Below are 21,233 nucleotides of genomic sequence, written 5' to 3'. Positions count from 1 at the left end.
ACATCCACTGCCTCTCTTTCGTCCACCCTGCTTGTTACTTCCTTGAAGAACTCAAACAGATTTGTCAGGCAAGATTTCCCTTTACAAAAACCATGCTGACTTTGACATATCTTATCATTGGTCTCCAAGTACCCCGGAACCTCATGCTTACTAATAGATTCCAACACTTTCCCAACCACTGAGGTTAGGCTAACTTGGCCTATAATTTCCTCTCTTTTGCCTTCCTCCCTTCTGAAAGAGTGGAGTGACATTTGCAATCTTCCAGTCCTCTGGGACCATGCCAGAATCAAGTGATTCTTGAAAGATCATGACCAATGCATCTGTTATCTCTTCAGCAGCCTCTCTCAGGACTCTGGGATGTCGTCCATCTGGCCCAGGTGACTTATCCACCTGAAGACCTTTGAGTTTGCCAGCACTTTTTCCTTTGTAAAAGCAATGACACTCACTCCTGCTCCCTGTCACTCTCAGACCTCTGGCATACTGCTAGTGACTTCCACAGTGAAGACTTTGCAAAGTACCCATATATAACCATATAACAATCACAGCACGGAAACAGGCCATCTTGGCCCTTCCAGTCCGTGCCGAACGCTTACTCTCACCTAGTCCCACCTACCTGCACTCAGCCCATAACACTCCATTCCTTTCCTGTCCATATACCTATTCAATTTTACTTTAAATGACAATATCGAACCTGCCTCTACCACTTCTGCTGGAAGCTCATTCCACACAGTTACCACTCTCTGAGTAAAGAAGTTCCCCCTTATGTTACCCCTAAACTTTTGCCCCTTAACTCTCAACTCATGTCCTCTTGTTTGAATCTCCCCTACTCTCAATGGAAACAGCCTATTCACGTCAACTCTATCTATCCCCCTCATAATTTTGAATACCTCTATCAAGCCCCCCCTCAACCTTCTACGCTCCAAAGGATAAAGACCTAACTTATTCAGCCTTTCCCTGTAACTTAGGTGCTGAAACCCAGGTAACATTCTAGTAAATCTCCTCTGTACTCTCTCTATTTTGTTGATATCTTTCCTATAATTTGGTGACTAGAACTGTACACAATATTCTAAATTTGGCCTTACCAATGCCTTGTACAATTTTAACATTACATCCCAACTCCTATACTCAATGCTCTGATTTATAAAGGCCAGCATACCAAAAGCTTTCTTCACCACCCTATCCACATGAGATTCCACCTTCAAGGAACTATGCACCATTATTCCTAGATCATCGCCCATTAAGTTCATCTGCCATTTCTTTGTTCCCCCATTTACCTCACCAGCATCATTTTCCTGTGGTCCAATATCAGCTCTCACCTCCTTTTTACTCTTCATGTAACTGAAAAAGCTTTTAGAGTCCTGCTTTATATTATTGGCTGGTTTGCCCTCATATTTCACCTTTTCCCTCATAGCTTTTCTGGTTGCCTTTTGTTTGATTTTAAATGCTTCCCAATCATCCAACTTCCCGCTCACTTTTGCTACCTTATATGCCCTTTCCTTGGCTTTTATGCTGTCCCTAACTTCCCTTGTCAATGATGGCTGCCTACCCTGCCATTTGAGGACTTCTTCTGTGGGATAGATCATTCCTGTGTGGTGTGAACTAGTCCCAGAAAATTCAGTCACCTCTATTCTGTTGTTGTCCCTGCCAGTATCCCCCTCCAATCCACCTGGGCAAGCTTCTCTCTCAAGTCTCTGTAATTCCCTTTATTCCATTGCGATACTAACATGCGAGTTATGCTTCTCCCTCTGAAACTGCAGTATGAATTCAATCATATTACGATCATACGTTAAGCTGACTAATAAAATCAGGGTTATTACACAACACTCAATCTAAGATGGCCTTTTCCCGAGAGGTTCATGCACAAGCTGCTCAAAAAAGCTTCCGATCATCTCGTAGGTATTCAACAAATTCCCTCTCTTGCGATCTGACACCAGCCTGATTTCCCCAGTTACAATGGTGACATTGCCCTTATCACATGCCTTTTCCAGCTCCCTTTGCAATCTCAACCCCACATCTTGGCTACTATTTGGGAGGCCTATATAAGAGTCCCATAATGTTTTTTTTTACCCTTGCAATTCCTTAACTCCACACACAAGGATTCAACGTTCTCTGACCCTGTGTCACCTGGTACTAAAGATGTTATTCCATCTCTTACTAACATCTCCTAAACCTTCCTGCCTGTCCTTTCAGTTCAAAGTATATTCCCTGATGTTAAGCTCACAACTATAACCCCACCACTGTTGGGTCAAAATCAAGAGAAGGTAACTTGTTATTGAGAGCAATACGTGGAAAACCGGTGGAACTCAGCAGGCCAGGCAGCGTCTGAGGAGGGAAATGTGCAGTTGACGTTTCAGTTTGAAATTCGTCATCTGTCCTGATTAGTTGAAACGTTGACTGTCCGTTTCCCTGCACAGATGCTGCCCGACCAGCTGAGTTCAGGATCGGCTCTATCATCAATGATGTGACATTTGTTTTTCTGTGTCAGTAGGACAAAACTCCCTGGAAATGACAAAAGTAAGTAGCGCAGAAAAGAAAAGGGTTCAGGGACCGTTCAGATATCTGGTGGTGGAGAGGCAGAAGCTGCTCCCAGCTCATGGTGTCTTCACCATTACACCACTTCCATTCTCCCATATCTCCAGCATTCTCACTGAGAGCCTGGGTTCAGCAATGGCTCTGAACGTTACAGCTCTGCGATCCGGCACGTAGGGGGACTGAGAAAAAGGCAAGGACGTGGCGCTGAAATGTCACAAGGCATTGCTTAGACCGCACAGAGTGTCGAGGGCTGTTTGGGCTCCATAGTCAAGAAAAGATGTGTTGGCATTGGAGAAGGGCTGGAAGAGAATGATTCTGGGAGCTAAAGAGGTTCGATGTGGGTGTTTGATGGCTTTGGGCTTGGTACTCACTGGCATTCAGAAAAATGAGAGGGATCTCATTGAAAGCCATCGAATGTTGAAAGTCCTAGTTAGATGTAGGGAGCCTAGTTCCAGAGGGCACAGCCTCAGAATAAAAGGACGTCCCTTTAGAACAGGGAGGAGGAAGTTTTTTAATCAGAGGGTGATGAATCTGAAATTCATTGCCACAGATGGCAGGAGAGGCCAAGTCATTGAGAATATTTTAAAGTGGAGGTTGATAGGTTCTTGAGTTGAAGATTACAGGGAGAAGGCAGGACAATGGGAGTTTGGGGGTTGAGAGGGATAGTAAGTGATTGATGGGCTGAATGGACTGGTTCTGTTCCGATGCCTTTTGGCATTGTGGAGGATTTGACTGGACTAAAGGGGGAGAAGCCACTCCTTTTGGTAACTCTCTGCAGCTTTTCACGGTCTCACACAGGGCACTTGCCACCTAAAGCTGTGACGCATTGGTTCAGGGCTGGGTGGGGCGAGGAGGGGAGGGGTGAGGGAAGGTGAAGAAGAGTGGTGGGAAGTTGGGAAGGAGGGGTTCGGAAAGGAGGGCGTAAGGCTGAGGGAGGTGGGAGGGAAGGAGAGCGGGGTAGGGAGAGGAGGTGAGGCAGAGTGAAGTTGGAAAGGTGAGGGGGAGGAGAGTTTGTAGGATGGGGAGAGGGCAAGGAGGTGAGGTGGAGGGAAGTTGGAAAGGGGAGGGAGGGGAGTTTGGAGGGTGGGGAGGTGGTGTTGGACATTAGCGCCCCTGACCCAGCTCACTCACCCATGAGGGACGGTCCCTGACGCTGCCGGTCGCCCACAGGTGCCGGACATGATGGCACGGTTACACTCCCGCCTCGAGTGCATCAGCTCGGAGCAGGTACGGACATCCGTTCTACAGACAGTCTCCCTCCTCGCCTCGCAAAACCTGGCGGCCGTGATCTCCTATCTCCTCACCCACCCGCTGCCTTTCGACAGGTAGGTAACCACGTCCCGTCCCAGCCTGGCGTCCTGGGGGGAGAACCCGGTCACGGGGGAAAGGGGGGTGATTGTGGAACTTGGGGCAGGTCAGAAACACAGAAACAATCCCTTCAGCCCAACTCACCCATACTGGGCAGCATAAAAGATTAATTTTATTTGTCACATGTATATCAAAACGCTCAGTGAAATGTAAAAACGCAAACACGAGGAAATCTGCAGATGCTGGAAATTCAAACACACACAAAATGCTGGTGGAACACAGCAGGCCAGGCAGCATCTATAGGAGAAGCACAGTCGACGCCAAGACCCTTCGTCAAGACTAACTGAAAGAAGAGATAGTAAGAGATTTGAAAGTGAGAGGGGGGGGATCTGAAATGATAGGAGAAGACCGGAGGGGGTGGGATGAATCTAAGAGCTGGAAAGGTGATTGGCAAAAGGGACACAGAGCTGGAGAAGGGAAAGGATCATGGGACGGGAGGCCTAGGGAGAAAGAAAGGGGGAGGGGAGCACCAGAGGGAGATGGAGAACAGGCAAGGAGTGATTGTGAGAGGGACAGAGAGAGGAAAAAGAAAAAAAAAATCGGGGATGGGGTAAAAAGGCGAGGGGGGCATTAATAGAAGTTTGAGAAATCGATGTTCATGCCATCAGGTTGGAGGCGACCCAGACAGAACATCGGGTGTTGTTCCTCCAACCTGAGTGTGGCCTCATCTTGTCCACTCAACCCCCCCCCCCCCCCATCCCTTCCCACCCCTTCCCACCGATCTCCCTCCTGGCACTTATCCTTGCAAGCGGAACAAGTGCTACACCTGCCCTTACACTTCCTCCCTCACCACCATATTCAGGGCCCCAGACAGTCCTTCCAGGTGAGGCGACACTTCACCTGTGAGTCGACTGGTGTGTTATACCGCGTCCGATGCTCCCGGTGTGGCCTTTTATATATTGGTGAGACCCGACGCAGACTGGAGACCGTTTCGCTGAACAGCTATGCTCTGTCCGCCAGAGAAAGCAGGATCTCCCAGTGGCCACACATTTTAATTCCCGGTCCCATTCCCATTCTGATATGTCTGTCCATGGCCTCCTCTACTGTCAAGATGAATCCACACCTTATGTACGGGCTGGGTAGCCTCCAACCTGATGGCATGAACATTGACTTCTCTCCCCCCCCCCCCCCCCCCCTTCTTACCCCATCTCTGACAATATTTAGTTTTTTCCTTCTCTCTCTGCCCATCACTCTGCCTGTTCTCCATCTCCCTCTGGTACTCCCCTCCCCCTTTCTTTCTCCCTAGGCCTCCCATCCCGATCCTTTCCCTTCTCCAGCTCTGTATCCCTTTTGCCAATCACCTGTCCGGCTCTCAGCTTCACCCCCCCCCCCCCCCGTCTTCTATCATTTCGGATCTTCCCCCTCCCACTTTCAAATCTCTTACTATCTCTTCTTTCAGTTAGTCCTGACGAAGGGTCTGGGCCCAAAACGTCGACAGCACTTCTCCCTGTGGATGCTACCTGGCCTGCTGCGTTCCACCAGCATTTTGTGTGTGAAATGTGTTTTTTGTTGAAACGACAAACACAGTCCCAGGATGAGCTGGGGAGTGGGGGGCAGCTTAATAGTGTCGACAACATAGCATGCCCACAACTCAACAACCATAACCCGTACGTCTTCGGTCTGTGGGAGGAAACCCACGCAGTCATGGGCAGAGTGTGGACAGTGCCACGGCAGGAATTGAACCCTGTCCTTCGATTGCTGGTGCTCTGCAATGTTACGTAACCGTTACACTGGCTTCTCAGCAAGTCCCATTTGGGGCGTCAAAGTGGTTGGCACCACGGTTACAGGAGACACGGGTTCAATTCCCGACACTGCCTGGAAAGAGTTTGTCCGTCCTCTCTGTGACCGTGTGGGATTTCTCCGGGTGCTCTGGTTTCCTCTCACAGTCCAAAGATGAACCGATTGGCAGGTTAATTGGTCTTTGTAAGTTGTGCTGAGACCAGGCTGGGGTTAAATTGGGGGGGGGGGGGGTGCACAGATCAAAGGGTCAGAAGGTCCTGTTCCACACTGTAAATAAGAAATAGACAGACAGACAGACTCCAGTTCAGCCCAGATCCTCCTCAACTCTTCTTCTCCATGAACCTCACAAACAGAAAATCTGCAGATGCTGGAAATCTGAGCAACACTCATAAAATGCTGCAGGAACTCAGCAGGTCAGGCAGCATCGATGGAAAAGAGTCCAGTCAAAGTTTTGGGCCGAAACCCAGCAACAAGACCAAATAAAGGGTCTCAGCCCGAAATGTTGACTGTACTTTTTTCCATAGATGTTACCTGGCCTGCTGAGTTCCTCTAGCATTTTGTGTGTGTTTCTCTCCATGGACCTGTAAATGGCTTTTAAACGTGGGAATTGAACCCACCTTAATCAGTTCTGGTAGCTTGATCCACTCTGTGTGGAATTGTCAGCTCTCTTTAAAGTTTACATCTTACCCCTCTCATCTTAAACCTAGTTTTAGACTCTGCTACTTCAGCAAAAACACCAGACCATCCACCCACTCTGCCCATTGTGATCTTATAATCTTTTGAAAGGTCGCCCCTCAGCCTCCTTCACTCCCGTCCTGTCCGGTCCCTCCATACAACTCGAACCCTCCACTCCCGGGAACATCCTGCTGAATCTTTGCTGAGCGACGTCCTTCTTATAACTGGGTGAGCAGAGTTGCACACGATACTCACAGTGTGCTGTAACGTCCCAACCCAACCCCGGTACTCACTGCCCCGTCGATCTGCCACCCGTTTTCAGGGACAGATGTCCTGGTATTGAAGCTAACCGCAGTCTCTCTCCCTCTCTTCCCACAGACCCACGGGCGAGATGTGGCGGTCTCTGGCGGTGGACACGAGCCTGACCCGAGCCACGCTGGAGCTGCTGACCGAGCGGCTGGATAAGCATCTGCCGTACGAGGAACGCAGTGAGTCGTTTCTGCGAAAGGATGTGGCCCGTGTGGCCACTCTCCAGCCGCTGGCTGTAAGTCCCCAACTGCCCTCTCTACCCCCCCTGGGGGTCGGAATGGGGTTTGGTGAAGAGATTAGGATCGGGGTCGTTTGGGGTCCCATTGGTGTCGTGGGTCAGGTTTACAGCTGGGTCAGAGGTCATGGGGCTAGGGTCAGCAGAGGGATCACCGTTGGGTTTTTGGGTCATGCTTAGGCCAGAGGCTGGGTGGGGCCACAGTCAGGTTCAGGGTCATGGTTAGGGTAATGTTCAGGTCAAGGTCAGAGATTACAGTTGAGGTCAGGTGGTGGTGGGGTCAGATGTAGGGGTGGGGTTGGGGTTCATGGTTGGGGTCAGGGGTCATTGCTGCAGTTGAGGGTGGCGGTAGGGCTCCCCCTGCACTGAACCCCTGCCATACCACGTCTCCACAGATCACCTGTGCTCTGACCGAGCTCCTGTCCCAGCCTGAGATGCGCGAGGCCGTCGGTCTCCTCTACCCGCTGCTGTTCACCTCCACCCTCCTCCGCGTTGGCTCCACCCTGGGGGTCCGGTTGCCCAAAGACTCATCGAATCAGGCGAAGGAGGGGCGGGGGTCTGTACAGATCCGCTTCCCCAGGACCCTCAATGTCTGCAGGTAAGTGAGAGGGGAGGGTCACGGAGGGAGGCTTGTTGTGTTGACCATCCCGAGGGCTGGTGGGTTCTCTGAGGTGATGTCATCAGCCCAGTGACCCACGAGGTATCACTGGAATACATTGTCAACGTACCGATACACAGTGAAAAGCTTGTCTTGCAAACTGTTCTGCAGATCAGATCATTACACAGTGCACTGAGGAGGAACGAGATAAACCAGAAACGGGATGTAGCATAGAGTGTAACACTTACAGAGAAAACACAGTGCTGGCAGCCGGTGAGCAAGGTCAGGAGCCCATCTTCAGCTTTGAATTTATTTGTGTGACCTTCAGGTTCCGTCAGCTGTGTAAGTCTGGGGGAGACGATCCCTGGCCCCACCAAACATGTCAGATCGAGGTGCAAAACCTGCTGTTCATGTGGATGCTGTGTGATCCGTTCCCCTGTTACAAATCAGTACCACGAAATAACAGACAGTACACCATACGCAATTAGACGATTCAGCTTTATAATTCTTCATTCGACTTGAGGCTTAGTAAAGAAAACAAAATGAAAAGGGTCCATTTTAATGAGACAGTCTGATGTGCACAAGTTGGAGTTCACAGTTTCCCTTCCGCTGGTCCTCCCATCGATTTCCCCAGGCTTCGTCAACTTTCAGCCCCACTCCAAGCCCACTCCGTCCTGCTGTCTATGACCTCTCCGTTCTGGCATCTTCTCCCTTCATCTCTCACTGAACACAAGACCCAGATCACCTTGGTCTCAGGCACACACAAGAAAAAACTCACTTCCTTTCATTAGATGACAAACAATCCAGAGTCCGCGTTATCTCTAGTCACGACCCGAACACTGCTGCTACAGAGAAACCCGACATTACAGTGAAACCTTTGCCAGGGTTACATTGGCCACACCTACATTGAAGCACTTAGTGACGATGTCGCTGTATGATACAATGGGGTGACGGGGCCCATACTGTGCGAAACCGTGGGGTGACGGGGCCCGCACTGTGCTGTACTGTTCACTGTTGAACAACTTGGATGGGAATGTGGTCGACATGGTTTGGGAATGACAAATGAAACTGGTGGTACAGAGAGAATGAAGATTGTTAGATTATAACAGCATCCTGATCAACTGGGCCAAGGGATGGCAGATGGAGTTTAGTTTAGATCATTGTATTTTAGGAAAACAAATCAGATCAGGGCAGGACTTGCACAGAGAATTGATGGGACCCTACACAGCCTATCCATCTCTATCTGTCTCTCTTTACCGCTAGCTCTCTGTCTATCCAGTGAAACTATGTACTTGCATCTCTGGGTGTCAGTACACGGTGGTGCAGGTGGACTGGGTGTTGAGGAAGGAGTTCAGCTCACTGGCCTTTGGTCAGGATACTTGGCCAGGAGGTGGGACATCATGTAGAAAGCATGGTCTGGATTTGGAGAACTCCAAGGATTCTGCTGGGAAGGGTGGGGGGAGAGCACAAAGATAGGCGGCTTGTGTTGCAAGGACAGGCTGAGGGGACCTTGTAGCAGAATTTCATAAAGTCCTGAGGGGTACAGGTGATCACGGTCTCTCCCGGTAGAGGAGCATTAAACCGAGTTGGGGGTGGGGTGTAGGTTTACGGTGAAAGAGGAGAGATTTTAAAGGGACCTGAGGGGCAACTTTGATCAGCCAGAGGATGGTGGGGACATGGAACGAGCTGCATTAGGGACAGGCAGATTAACAGTACATAAAAGACACGTCCATAGGTGAAACAACACGCACAGAATGCTGGAGGAACTCAGCATCTCTGGAAATGAATGAACGGTTGTTGCCGATTTGGACTGGAAAGGAAGGGGGAAGCTGCCCAATTCAGAAGGTGGGGCAGGGGAGATAGGAAAGGATGTGGGCCAAACGCAGGCAAGTGGATCGGTATGGAGGAGGTGTTAACTCTGTGGGGTCTCCTGGTGAATGAGGGTATTGTGAGTGAGTCCGCTTCGTCTTGCAGCTGTTCAGTGGACGCTCTCCGGGCGGTGATGGTCCAGAGTCAGAATGAGGGGTTACTCCGGATCATGAAGGACGAGGAAGGCTGGGAACTGCTGAAGAGCCCTGACACACACCACCAGGGGGTGGCCATTCTGGCCAGGTAAGTGTCTCTCTCCCACCCGCATGCGGCAACTGTCAACCACTCTCCACATAGTCGGTGGCCAGGTAATAGATCAGATATGATAGAATGGTGGAGCAGATGGGCTGAATGGCCTCATTTTGCTCCAGGGTCTTTACTGAGAGGGACCATGGGGAGGGGCCCTTCCCGTGGGCTGGGCTGGGGGCAGTGTTTCAGCACTTGAGGGAGGGAGGATTGGTGTCTAACTGGGGTTTCTGACGCTCCTGCAGGGCCATGGCGAGACACAGCACATCGCACCTGAGCAGCATCGTGGAGAGGCTGGAACCCTTCCTGAACGCACCCTACGAGGGCCAGAGGGTCACCGTGGCTGCCTTCTTCGGAGAGGTGAGTGGGGAATTGGTGGCACGGTCACGGTTTTCAGCGCCAGCGACTGGGTTCGTTCTGTACATCCTCCCTGTGACGGTGTGGCTTCCCTCCACGGCCGCAGGAGTTGGGGTCTGTGAATTGTGGGGTGTGCTACGTTGGTGCTGGAAGTTTGGGGACACGTGTGGGCTGCCCCCAGCACAACCAGCGAACCTGATTTGATTTAACGCCATTGACTGCGTGTTTCGATATATGCGTGATAAATGAAGGCAAGCATTAAAACCTCTTCTGGGGCTTCAGAGTCACAATCAGATTTATCATCACTGACATATGTCTTAAGATTTGTTGTTTTGCAGCAGCAGTACATTGCAAGAAATAAAAATTACTATAAATTACAATAAGAAATGGTGCCAAAAGAGAGTGAAATGGTGAGGTAGTGTTTATGGGGTCACAGTCTGTTCAGAAAGCTGATGGCAGAGGGAGGGAGTTACTCCTGACTTAAGGCTCCTGTTCCTCCTCCCCGATGGCAGCGACGAGACGAGGGCACGTCCTGGGCGGTGGGGGTCCGTGATGATGGATGCTGTCTTCTTGAGGCACCACGTACTTGCTGGCCCTCGAGAGGCCTTTTGAGGATGGTGGGGTGGGTGTAGGAGGTGAGGAGGGTTGTGAGTCGGGCGATTGGAATCAGTCCAGTGCTGAGGAAGACGTGAAACTGGATCCCCGGCGAGGACATCTTGGAGTCTCTTGGCCGTGCGGCTGGAAAACTCCACTTGACATTTTCTTGGACACGCTTTCCCCCCTGGATGTTCGGAACCCCAGCCTCTCAGATTTTCCATCTCTTATTAAATACTGCTAGCTAATGCTTTCATCGCTCAGATGTGCTGACTACTCCTCACTGGAGAGTTTAACCCTTTCCAGCCAGGACTTGCTGGGCTGTTGCCGATCATAGCCCCGACCCTCCCCCCTCTCCGCATTCCCCGTCGGATCTGCTGCCTCGTTTCTGCCCCACCTGTGGCTTCCGTGGCCCTCCTCACACCTACCACAACCCTCCTCCATTGCCTCCCTCATTGCCACCTGCCCCACCTCTGCTGCCATACAGCACAGAAACAGGCCCTTCGGCCCAATTGCTCTGTGCCTTTCCCATCTAAGCCAGTCCCATTTGCCTGTGCTCGGCCCATATTGCACTCACCCTTTCCTGTCCAAGTGCTGTGAATGCACCAGGCTCAACCGCTCCCTCTGGCAGCTCGTTCCACAGACTGATCACCCTCTGGGTGAACAAGTTAACCTCAGGTTCCTATTAAATCACTCCCCTCCTACTCTAAACCTCTGCCCTCTGGTTCTTGACTTCCCAACCCTAGGGTAAAAACTGTGCACATTCACCCTGTCTGCCCCTCTTGATTTCATATACCTCGTAAGTCAGCGATGAAAGGTCTCGCCCTGAAACATCCACCATAGATGCTGCCTGACCAACTGTGCTCCTCAGGCATTTTAACCCAATAAGATAGGAGCAGAATTAGGCCATTTGGCCCGTTGAGTCTGCGCCGCCATTTCATCATGGCTGATCCAATTTTCCTCTCAGGCCCAATCTCCTACGTGCTCCCCGTATCCCTTCACGCTCTGACCAGTCAAGAATCTGTCAACTTCTGTCTTAAATGTACATGAAGACTTGGCCTCCAGGACTGCCTGGTGGCATCCATTAGGCTTGCGAGACCATGGATCTGCGCCTGGAATGTTGTCCAAGGGCCGATACAGCTTGGCACCAGTGTTGTCGCGGGAGTTGCCAGAACGAGGTTGAAGGCAAAGTCGGGCTGCCGTAGGGACTCCAGCTCCAGATTTGTCCTCAGGGTTTACTCCCGAAGCCTTTCCCATGAGTGGGTATGGCCTCAAGGCAGCGGAGGTTTGAAATCAGAGTTTTCCTCCTCTTAGATGGACTGCCTTCCCAGGCTGACGAGCTCCATCTACCCGAAGCACTGGTTTTAAAGGACCCACCTTCGCCCCCTTCTCCTGTCAGTAGAAACAGTTCCGCCGGGCTCAGAGGCTAAGCCACACGAGAAGGCCAGGAGTTGACTTGGTTATCAGAGGCTATTTCAGGCGCACGACGTGAGGAGCTTGTCCCCACTACCACTCCTCGGCTTGACAACCTTGGATCCACCAGGACTGCCTGTAGCAAGGAATTCCACAGATTTACCATCTTCTGGGTAAAGAAATTCCTCTTCATCTCTGTTCTAAGAGGATGTCCCCTTTGGTCTTAGATTCTCCCACCAGAAGAAACATCCATTCTATCAAGGCCTTTCACAATTCAATAGGTTTCAGGGAGATCACCCCTCATTCTTCTGAATTCCAGTGAATACAGGCCCAGAGCCATCAAACACTCTTCATGTGACAAGCCATTCAATCCTGGAATCATTTCAGTGAACCTCCTTTGAACCCTCTCCAGTTTCAGCGTGTCTTTTCTAAGAGAAGGTGCCACAACTGCTCACAATCTCCATGTGAAGCCTCACCAGTGCTTTATAAAGTCTCAACATTACATCCTTTCTTTTCTTTTCTAGTTCTCTTGAAATGAATGCCAACATTGTATTTACCTCCCTCACCACAGACTCAACCTGCAAATTAACCTTCAGAATTCTCCACAAGCACTCCCAAGTCCCTTTGCAGCTCAGATTTTTGTGCTTCCTTACTATTTAGAAAATAGTCTATTGTGCAAAGTGCATGACCATACATTTCCCGACACTGTATTCCATCTGCCATTTCTCTGCCTATTCTCCTAATCTAAATACTTCTGTAGCCTCTTAGTTCCTCAGAACTACCTGCCCCCCACCTATCTTCATATCATCTGAAAACTTGGTAACAAAGCCATCGATTCCATCATCCAAACCATTGACATATAATGTAAGAAGAATCGGTCCCAACACAAACTGCTGTGAAACACCACTAGTCACTGGCAGCCAACCAGAAAAGGCTCACTTTATTCCCATTCTTTGCCTCCTGCCAATCAGCCACTGCTTTATCCATGCTAAAATCTTTCCTGTAGTACCATGGACTCATAGTTTGTTTAGCAGCCTCATATATGGCACCTATATATAGTGTGGTCAGCAGCACTGGGGCTCCACAGGGGACTGTCCTGTCTCCCTTTCTCTTCACCATCTACACTTCGGACTTCAACTAACAACACAGAGTCTTGCCATCTTCATAAGTTTTCTAATGACTCTGCCATAGTTGGATGCACCAGCAAGGGAGATGAGGCTGAGTACAGGGCAACGGTGGAAATCTGTCACATGGTGCGAGCAGAATCATCTGCAGCTTAATGTGAAAAAGACTAAGGAGCTGATGGTGGACCTGAGGAGGGCTAAGGCACCGGTGACCCCTGTTTCCATCCAAGGGGTCAGTGTGGACATGGTGGAGGATTACAAGTACCTGGGGATATGAATTGACAATAAACTGGACTGGTCAAAGAACACTGAAGCTGTCTACAAGAAGGGTCAGAGCCGTCTCTGCTTCCTAAGGTGACTGAGGTCCTTTAACATCTGCCGGAAGATGCTGAGGATGTTCTACGAGGTTGTGGTGGCCAGTGCTATCATGTTTGCTGTTGCGTGCTGGGGCAGCAGGCTGAGGGTAGCGGACACCAACAGAATCAACAAACTCATTCGTAAGGCCAGTGATGTTGTGGGGGTGAACTGGACTCTGACGGTGGTGTCTGAAAAGAGGATGCTGTCCAAGTTGCATGCCATCTTCGACAATGTCTCCCATCCACTCCATAATGTACTGGGTAGGCACAGGAGTACATTCAGCCAGAGACTCATTCCACTGAGATGCAACACTGAGTGTAATAGGAAGTATTTCTTACCTGTGGCCATCAAACTTTACAACTCCCTATTTCCACTTGGCATGATTAACTTATTATTTAATTATTTATGGTTTTATATTGCTATATTTCTTCACTATTCTTGGTGCGGCTGTAACAAAACCCAGTTTCCCTCGGGATCAATGAAGTATGTCTGTCTGTCTGTTGTCAAAGGCCTTCTGAAAATCCAAATTCACAGCATCAACTGAATCTCGTCTTGCATGTTACTTCTTCAAATAATTCCACCTGATTTGCCGGGCAAGGTGTTCCCTTGACGAAGCCATGTTGACTGTGGCCTATTCTCAGCTGACTCCTCACCTTCTCGTTGACAGTTACTGAACCACCATGTGACCTGTGACCTGCTCCTGACCGATGCGCTGGTCAGCAGTCTCCTGCGGTGCCTGGTCGATCCTTCCGCTCTGGTCCGGAGGTTATCGATCCGCGGGCTGGGCAACGCCACGGTCGGGGCCCCTGGCAAGGTAGGTTCAGTCCCCCCAAACCAAGGCCCTCTGCTATACCCACGCACCAACCCCCACCCACATAAATGCATGCACACACCAGACACATGGATACGTACACTAAACCTCTCCTCTGACACACCAACCCCTAAACTCTCCCAGCCACACTCCACTCTCCCTCATGCACACCCCCTTGGGGTCACCTCCTCCCACCCTCCCTCACCCATATTGTCCTGTCCCCTGTGGGACTGATGGGGAGCGGTAGAGGGAAATGGGCTGGGCTTCTGGTTGGGTGGGGTTGAGGGGAGGCCGAAGGATGATCTCGAAGTTTGGGAAGATGTGGGATGATGGTGAGGCGTAAGGGGTAGTTCTGGATGGAGGCAAAGTTGGGGTTCTGGATGGAGGCAGTTGCAGTACTGGAGGTGAAGGGGGTTCAGGATGGAGGTGAAGGGGTTCAGGATGGAGGTGAAGGGGGTTCAGGATGGAGGTGAAGGGGGTTCAGGATGGAGGTGAAGGGGGTCAGGATGGAGGTGAAGGGGGTCAGGATGGAGGTGAAGGGCATCAGGATGGGGAGGTGAAGGGGGTTCAGAATGGTGAAGGGGTTCAGGATGGATGTGAAGGGGTTCAGGATGGATGTGAAGGGGTTCAGGATGGATGTGAAGGGGGGTTCAGAATGGATGTGAAGGGGGTTCAGGATGGAGGTGAAGGGGGATCAGGATGGAGGTGAAGGGGGATCAGGATGGAAGTGATGGGGGTCAGGATGGGGAGGTGAGGGGGGTTCATGATGGGGAGGTGAAGGGGGTTCAGGATGGGGTGAGGGGGGTCAGGATGGGGAGGTGAGGGGGGGTCAGGATGGGGAGCTGAAGGGGGTTCAGAATGGAGGTGGGAGGTCAGGATGGGGAGGTGGGGTCAGGATGGGGAGGTGAAGGGGGGTCAGGATGGGGAGGTGGGGTCAGGATGGGGAGGTGAAGGGGGCTCAGGATGGGGAGCTGAAGGGGGTTCAGGATGGAGGTGAAGGGGGATCAGGATGGAAGTGATGGGGGTTGAAGGGGGGTCAGGATGGGGAGGTGAGGGGGGTCAGAATGGGGAGGTGAAGGGGGTTCAGAATGGAGGTGGGAGGTCAGGATGGGGAGGTGGGGTCAGGGTGGGGAGGTCAGGAGGTCAGGGTGGGGAGGTGAGGGGGTCAGGATGGGGAGGTGGAGGGGGGTCAGTGTGGGGAGGTGGGGGGGTCAGGATGGGGAGGTGAAGGGGGGTCAGGATGGGGAGGTGAAGGGGGGTCAGGATGGGGAGGTGAAGGGGGGTCAGGATGGGGAGGTGAGGGGGGTCAGGATAGGGAGGTGAAGGGGGGTCAGGATGGGGAGCTGAAAGGGGTTCAGGATGCAGGTGAAGGGGTGTTCAGAATGGATGTGAAGGGGGTTCAGAATGGATGTGAAGGGGGTTCAGGATGGAGGTGAAGGGGGATCAGGATGGAAGTGATGGGGGTTGAAGGGGGGTCATGATGGGAAGGTGAAGGGGGTTCAGGATGGGGTGAGGGGGTTCAGAATGGGGAGGTGAAGGGGGTTCAGAATGGAGGTGGGAGGTCAGGATGGGGAGGTGGGGTCAGGGTGGGGAGGTCAGGGGGTCAGGGTGGGGACGTGAGGAGGGTCAGGATGGGGAGGTGTGAGGGGTCAGGGTGGGGAGGTGAGGGGGTTCAGGATTGGGAGGTGAGGGGGGTCAGGGTGGGAGATCAGACAATGGAATGGTTGGTGGAGCAGTTGGATGGGGGTATTTGGTGGGAAAGGTGGAGGGGATGTGTAAGTGGGAGGGGTGGTGTGTGTTTGGATGGGGAGGGGGCAGTCAGCATTACCCCAGACCTGTTATTGCCCTGCCCACAGGTGCACCGGTTCTCCCCCCGGCTGCTGTCGGCCATGGTGGCTGGCCTGGACGAGAAGGACGACCCCGATGACCACATCACCCTGGAGGCCATGTCTGGCCTGTCGAAGGTGCTGAGCCAGCTGCAGGAAACCAGCGTCCAGCCCATCCTCATCAACATCGCCCTCCGCATCCGGCCCTTCTTCGAGAAGGTGGGTGTGGGAGACAGACCAGGATAGGGTGTTCAAGGCCCTGGGGATCGAGGAGTGGGGAAGAAGTGTGGCTTCATCGGTCAGGGTCGGTGAAATGCCAGTTGGGATATTGTGATCACCTTTGGTCAGCCCACGACGGGAAAGATGGAAAGAGTGCAGAGGACATAACGAGGATATTGAGGGAGGCTGAGTGGAGGATATTCCAAACACTCGGGACTGAGTTCTGGAGAGTGGGTTGAGCAAGTTGGGACATTTTTCACGAGTGCAGGAGACTGAGGGCGGATAAAATCATGAGGGGCAGAGATGGGGGGGCTGAACAGTCTTTCTCCCCATGGTTGAGGAGTCAAGAGAGAGAGCACAGATCGAAAGTGAGAGGGGAGAGATTTAATAGGAACCTGAGGGGCAAGAGGAAGTGGTTGATGCGTGTATGTTAGCTCCTTTCAAAGGGAACTTGGACAAGATTTAGAGGAAGGGGCCAGTTGGGATCAGCTTGGATGAGTCTTGGTCAGCATGGGCAAGATGGGCTGAAGGGCCTGTTGACTGTTGTTTATGGTGACTTCGTTCTCCACAGGACGAGGACCGAGTGCGAGCTGCCGCCTTCGCGGTTTTTGGGAACCTGTCCCGATTCGGGAAGGGAGAGTCGGAGGCTGACTTCCTGGATCAGGTCCACTCCAGCCTGGTCAGCCTGTTGCTGCACCTCAATGACAGCAGCACGGAGGTGGTGAAGGTACTGGTGTCCTGCAGCTGACAGGGATATGCGTGGGCCTGTGCAAATGTGAGCTGGGCACTCTGAACTCTTTGGATCCTGTATCTAGGGAAGGATGTGTTGGCATTGGAGAGAGTCCAGCAGAGAATCACGAGAATGATCCCGGGAATGAGGAGTGTTTGATTGCTCAGGGCCTGTACTCACTGAAGATCAGAAGAATGGGGGGGAGCTGGAGGGAATCTCATTGAAACCTATTGAATATTGAAGTTTCGCTCTGTGTCTGACCCTGGGAGTGTGTGATGGGACAGTGTGGTGGGAGTTTCACTCTGTGTCTGACCCCGGGAGTGTGTGATGGGACAGTGTGGTGGGAGTTTCACTCAGTGTCTGACCCCGGGAGTGTGTGATGGGACAGTGTGGAGGGAACTTCACTCTGTCTGACCCCGGGAGTGTGTGATGGGACGGTGTGGAGGGGGTTTCACTCTGTCTGACCCCGGGAGTGTGTGATGGGACAGTGTGGAGGGAGCTTCACTCTGTGTCTGACCCGGGAGTGTGTGATGGGACAGTGTGGAGGGAGATTCACTCTGTGTCTGACCCGGGAGTGTGTGATGGGACGGTGTGGAGGGAGATTCACTCTGTGTCTGACCCGGGAGTGTGTGATGGGACGGTGTGGAGGGAGATTCACTCTGTGTCTGACCCTGGGAGTGTGTGATGGGACGGTGTGGAGGGGGTTTCACTCTGTCTGACCCCGGGAGTGTGTGATGGGACGGTGTGGAGGGGGTTTCACTCTGTCTGACCCCAGGAGTGTGTGATGGGACGGTGTGGAGGGAGTTTCACTCTGTCTGACCCCGGGAGTGTGTGATGGGACAGTGTGGAGGGAGTTTCACTCTGTCTGACCCCGGGAGTGTGTGATGGGACGGTGTGGAGGGGGTTTCACTCTGTCTGACCCCGGGAGTGTGTGATAGGACAGTGTGGAGGGAGTTTCACCCTGTGTCTGACCCAGGGAGTGTGTGATGGGACAGTGTAGAGGGAGATTCACTCTGTGTCTGACCCCGGGAGTGTGTGATGGGACGGTGTGGAGGGAGTTTCACTCTGTGTCTGACCCCAGGAGTGAGGGATGGGACGGTGTGGAGGGAGTTTCACTCTGTGTCTGACCCCGGGAGTGTGTGATGGGACGGTGTGGAGGGAGTTTCACTCTGTGTCTGACCCCAGGAGTGTGTGATGGGACAGTGTGGAGGGAGTTTCACCCTGTGTCTGACCCCGGGAGTGTGTGATGGGACGGTGTGGAGGGAGTTTCACTCTGTGTCTGACCCCGGGAGTGTGTGATGGGACGGTGTGGAGGGAGTTTCACTCTGTGTCTGACCCCAGGAGTGTGTGATGGGACAGTGTGGAGGGAGTTTCACCCTGTGTCTGACCCCGGGAGTGTGTGATGGGACGGTGTGGAGGGAGCTTCACTCTGTGTCTTGGCTCCTGCAGTCACTATTGAATGAAACACATAGCACTTTGAGGTCTGCAATGTAATGCCAGCTCTGCCATTGATCCCTTTCTTGGAGAGAGTTTCTGGGAATTAAGCCTATGAGGTGTGTTTGATGGCTCTGGGCCTGTTCTCACCAGAGGTGAATCTCACTGAAACCTACTGAATAGTGAAATCGCAGATAGAGCGGATGTTTCCTTTCAGGGGGGAGACAGGGACCAGAGGGCCCAGCCTCAGAATAGAGGGATGTCCATTTAGAACAGAGATGAGGAGGAATTTCTTTAGCCGGAGTGTGGTGAGTCTGTGGATGGCTGTAGAGGCCTAGTCATTGTGTATATTTAAAGTGGAGGTTGATAGACTATTGATTAATCAGGGCTTCAAAGGTTAAGGGAAAAAAGCTGGAGATATGGGTTGAGAGGGATAATAAATCAGCCATGTTGGAATGTCAGAGCGGATCTAAAGGTCTGGAAGGCCCATTTGTACTCCTGTGTCTTATGGTCTGTGGTCTCTCCCTCTGTCTCTCAACAGGCCTGTAAATTTGCCCTGCGTTTGATTGGCCCCATCATGGGCTCGGACAACGTCAGTCTAATGTTTCAGAAGCACCTACTGGAGGAGGCACATCTTCACTACGGAGAGTTCGTCAATGATCTGTCCAAGCACATCGTGAGTCGTCTGTTCAGGGTGCCAACATCCACCCTTGGGTCCTGTCCAACCTTCGTCCCTCAGTCGCACAGGGGCCACTGACTCCATCTCGATGGCAACGTGCTGGTCTTGTCAGCAACCCCTTCTCCTGGAGCTGTTTTCTCTGGAGCGGCAGACACTGAGAGGAGATCTGATGGAGGTTTATAAGAGGCATAGATAGAGTAGACAGACAGTATCTTTTTCTCAAAGATGAAATGTTTGATACCAAAGAGCATGCATTTAAGGTGAGAGGGAGTGATTTCAGAGGAGATGTGGGGGGCATTTTTTTATATAAAGAGAGGTAGTGGATGTGTGGAATGCTCTGCCTGGGGTGCTGGGAGAGGCAGATACATCAGGGGCTTTTAAGAGCTGTATAGATGGGCACATGAATGTGAGGAAAATGGAAGGATATGGTCATTGTGTAGTCAGAAGGGATTTGATGACCAATTTAATTGGATCAGCAGAACATTGTGGGCCGAAGGGCCTGTTCCTGTGCTGTTTGTTTATTTGTACAACTTTGGCCTGAGAGGTTATATCCAATAGTATCACAAACTTCAACTAAATTACTGTTTGCAGAGCAAACTGCCTACGTGAGGCCTCCGTTGATCAGGGTCAGCCATAGATGTTGTGTCCTAGCTGTCTAGATACACAAGCCTGGGCAGTACGGTATAGAGAGCAAGCTTTTGCCCATGTAAGCAAGCTCCCTCTACGGCAGAGACCGATGTAGTTCGGCACCAGCAGCATCGCAGGGGTTGTCAGTCAGCGTTGAACTCAACGTAGGACTGCCTTTGGGACTCCAGCTCCAGATATTTCCCTCGGGGTTTACCCCCGAATGGCTTTCCCCTTGAGTGGATATAGCCTCAAGGTAGCAGAGGTTTGAGACCAGATGAGCTCTCAGCCATGGCTGGTGGGCCCCCTCTCCCCGAAGCAACTTGTTAACCCGCCTTTGCCCCTTGTCAGTAGAAACGGTTTGTTGCACTTAGTTGTCAGTGGCTATTTGATACGCACGCCATTGGGAGCATTTACTAACTCTCATTACCACCCTGCCCCCCTAAGAGAACCAAACTGCCTATGACTGCCATGCAGAAACCTGATGCAAACCATCTTATTTTATGTATTTTGTGGTGCATCTGTTGGCTTTAGGCCTGTACTTGCTGGACTTTGGAAGAATGAGGGTGGATCATATTTGAACTTATTGAATATTGAAAGATAGAGTGGACATGGAGAGGATGGCCCCTATTGTGGAGGATTCTAGCACCAGAGGGGACAGCCTCAAAATCGACAGACACCCATTCATAACAGAAATGAGGAATTTCTTTAGCCAGAGGAGGTGGATCTGTGGAATTCATTTCCCCTGTAAACCCCATTCTCATGCCTTCTTCCCCTAACCTTTCACACCCTGACCAATCAAAAATCTATCAACCTCTGCTTTAAAGATACCCAAGGACTTGGCCTCCACAGCCATCCATGGCAATGAATCCCAGATTCACTATCCTCCAGCTAAAGAAATTCCTCCTCATCTCTGTTCTAAATGGATGTCCCTCTATTCTCAGGCTGTGCCCTCTGGTCCCAGACTCACTCACTATTGGATACATCCACCATCTCGGCCTTTCAGTGTTCGATAGGTTTTGGTGAGATCCCCCTCGTTGTTCTAACACAGTTGAACCCGGACCCAATCACACAGCCACAGGTGTTTTACGTGAAAACAAAACCACAGGACCGCTTTTGATGCTGTTTTCCCTCCGCAGATCAGTGATTTCCCGGAGAAAATTAACTTCTACGTCATGGGTAATGTCTCATTCTTCAAAAGCAACAGGCCAGAGATCCGAGGAAACGCAGTGATGTTCACAGGTAAACCACCTGAGAGAGAAGGCGGCCATGATAAAGATACGCTGGTACAAAAACACCACATAGCAATATTCGGAGAGAAGAGGCTTCCATTTGGAGCTAGTCATCTGGGAACTGTGTAAAGGCTGGAATCTGATCAAAGGGTCTGGGTGATTTATGTGTGCAGTGTTATAGCCGGGAGGGGTATATGGGGTGTCTGGGGAAAGGGCTTGTGTCCATTCTGGGGCAGCTCACTCCTCTTTGGGCCACACCGG

General features: G+C 51.6%; 1 protein-coding gene across 4 annotated transcripts in view; it reads left to right on the top strand.

Moving 5' to 3' along the window:
- Nucleotides 1-21,233, top strand: part of mroh1 (maestro heat-like repeat family member 1) — a 170,424-nt gene that overhangs the window by 142,571 nt on the left and 6,620 nt on the right. For all 4 annotated transcript variants that reach the window (XR_009512556.1, XM_059971605.1, XM_059971608.1 and 1 more), the window contains exons 32-41: nt 3,703-3,857; nt 6,694-6,859; nt 7,255-7,457; nt 9,432-9,569; nt 9,818-9,932; nt 14,085-14,231; nt 16,085-16,273; nt 16,845-17,000; nt 18,979-19,113; nt 20,880-20,982. Coding sequence is in view for 3 of the 4 variants with exons in the window: in XM_059971605.1 (XP_059827588.1) it covers nt 3,703-3,857; nt 6,694-6,859; nt 7,255-7,457; nt 9,432-9,569; nt 9,818-9,932; nt 14,085-14,231; nt 16,085-16,273; nt 16,845-17,000; nt 18,979-19,113; nt 20,880-20,982 (1,507 nt within the window). In the remaining variant the exon portion in view is untranslated. The remainder of the gene's footprint in view (nt 1-3,702; nt 3,858-6,693; nt 6,860-7,254; nt 7,458-9,431; nt 9,570-9,817; nt 9,933-14,084; nt 14,232-16,084; nt 16,274-16,844; nt 17,001-18,978; nt 19,114-20,879; nt 20,983-21,233) is intronic.

This window comes from Hypanus sabinus, chromosome 6 (genome assembly GCF_030144855.1).
Source record: "Hypanus sabinus isolate sHypSab1 chromosome 6, sHypSab1.hap1, whole genome shotgun sequence".
Lineage (NCBI taxonomy): Eukaryota > Metazoa > Chordata > Chondrichthyes > Myliobatiformes > Dasyatidae > Hypanus > Hypanus sabinus.
The sequence above is the reverse complement of the archived record's forward strand: the minus strand, read 5'-3'. Positions and strand labels throughout refer to the sequence as shown.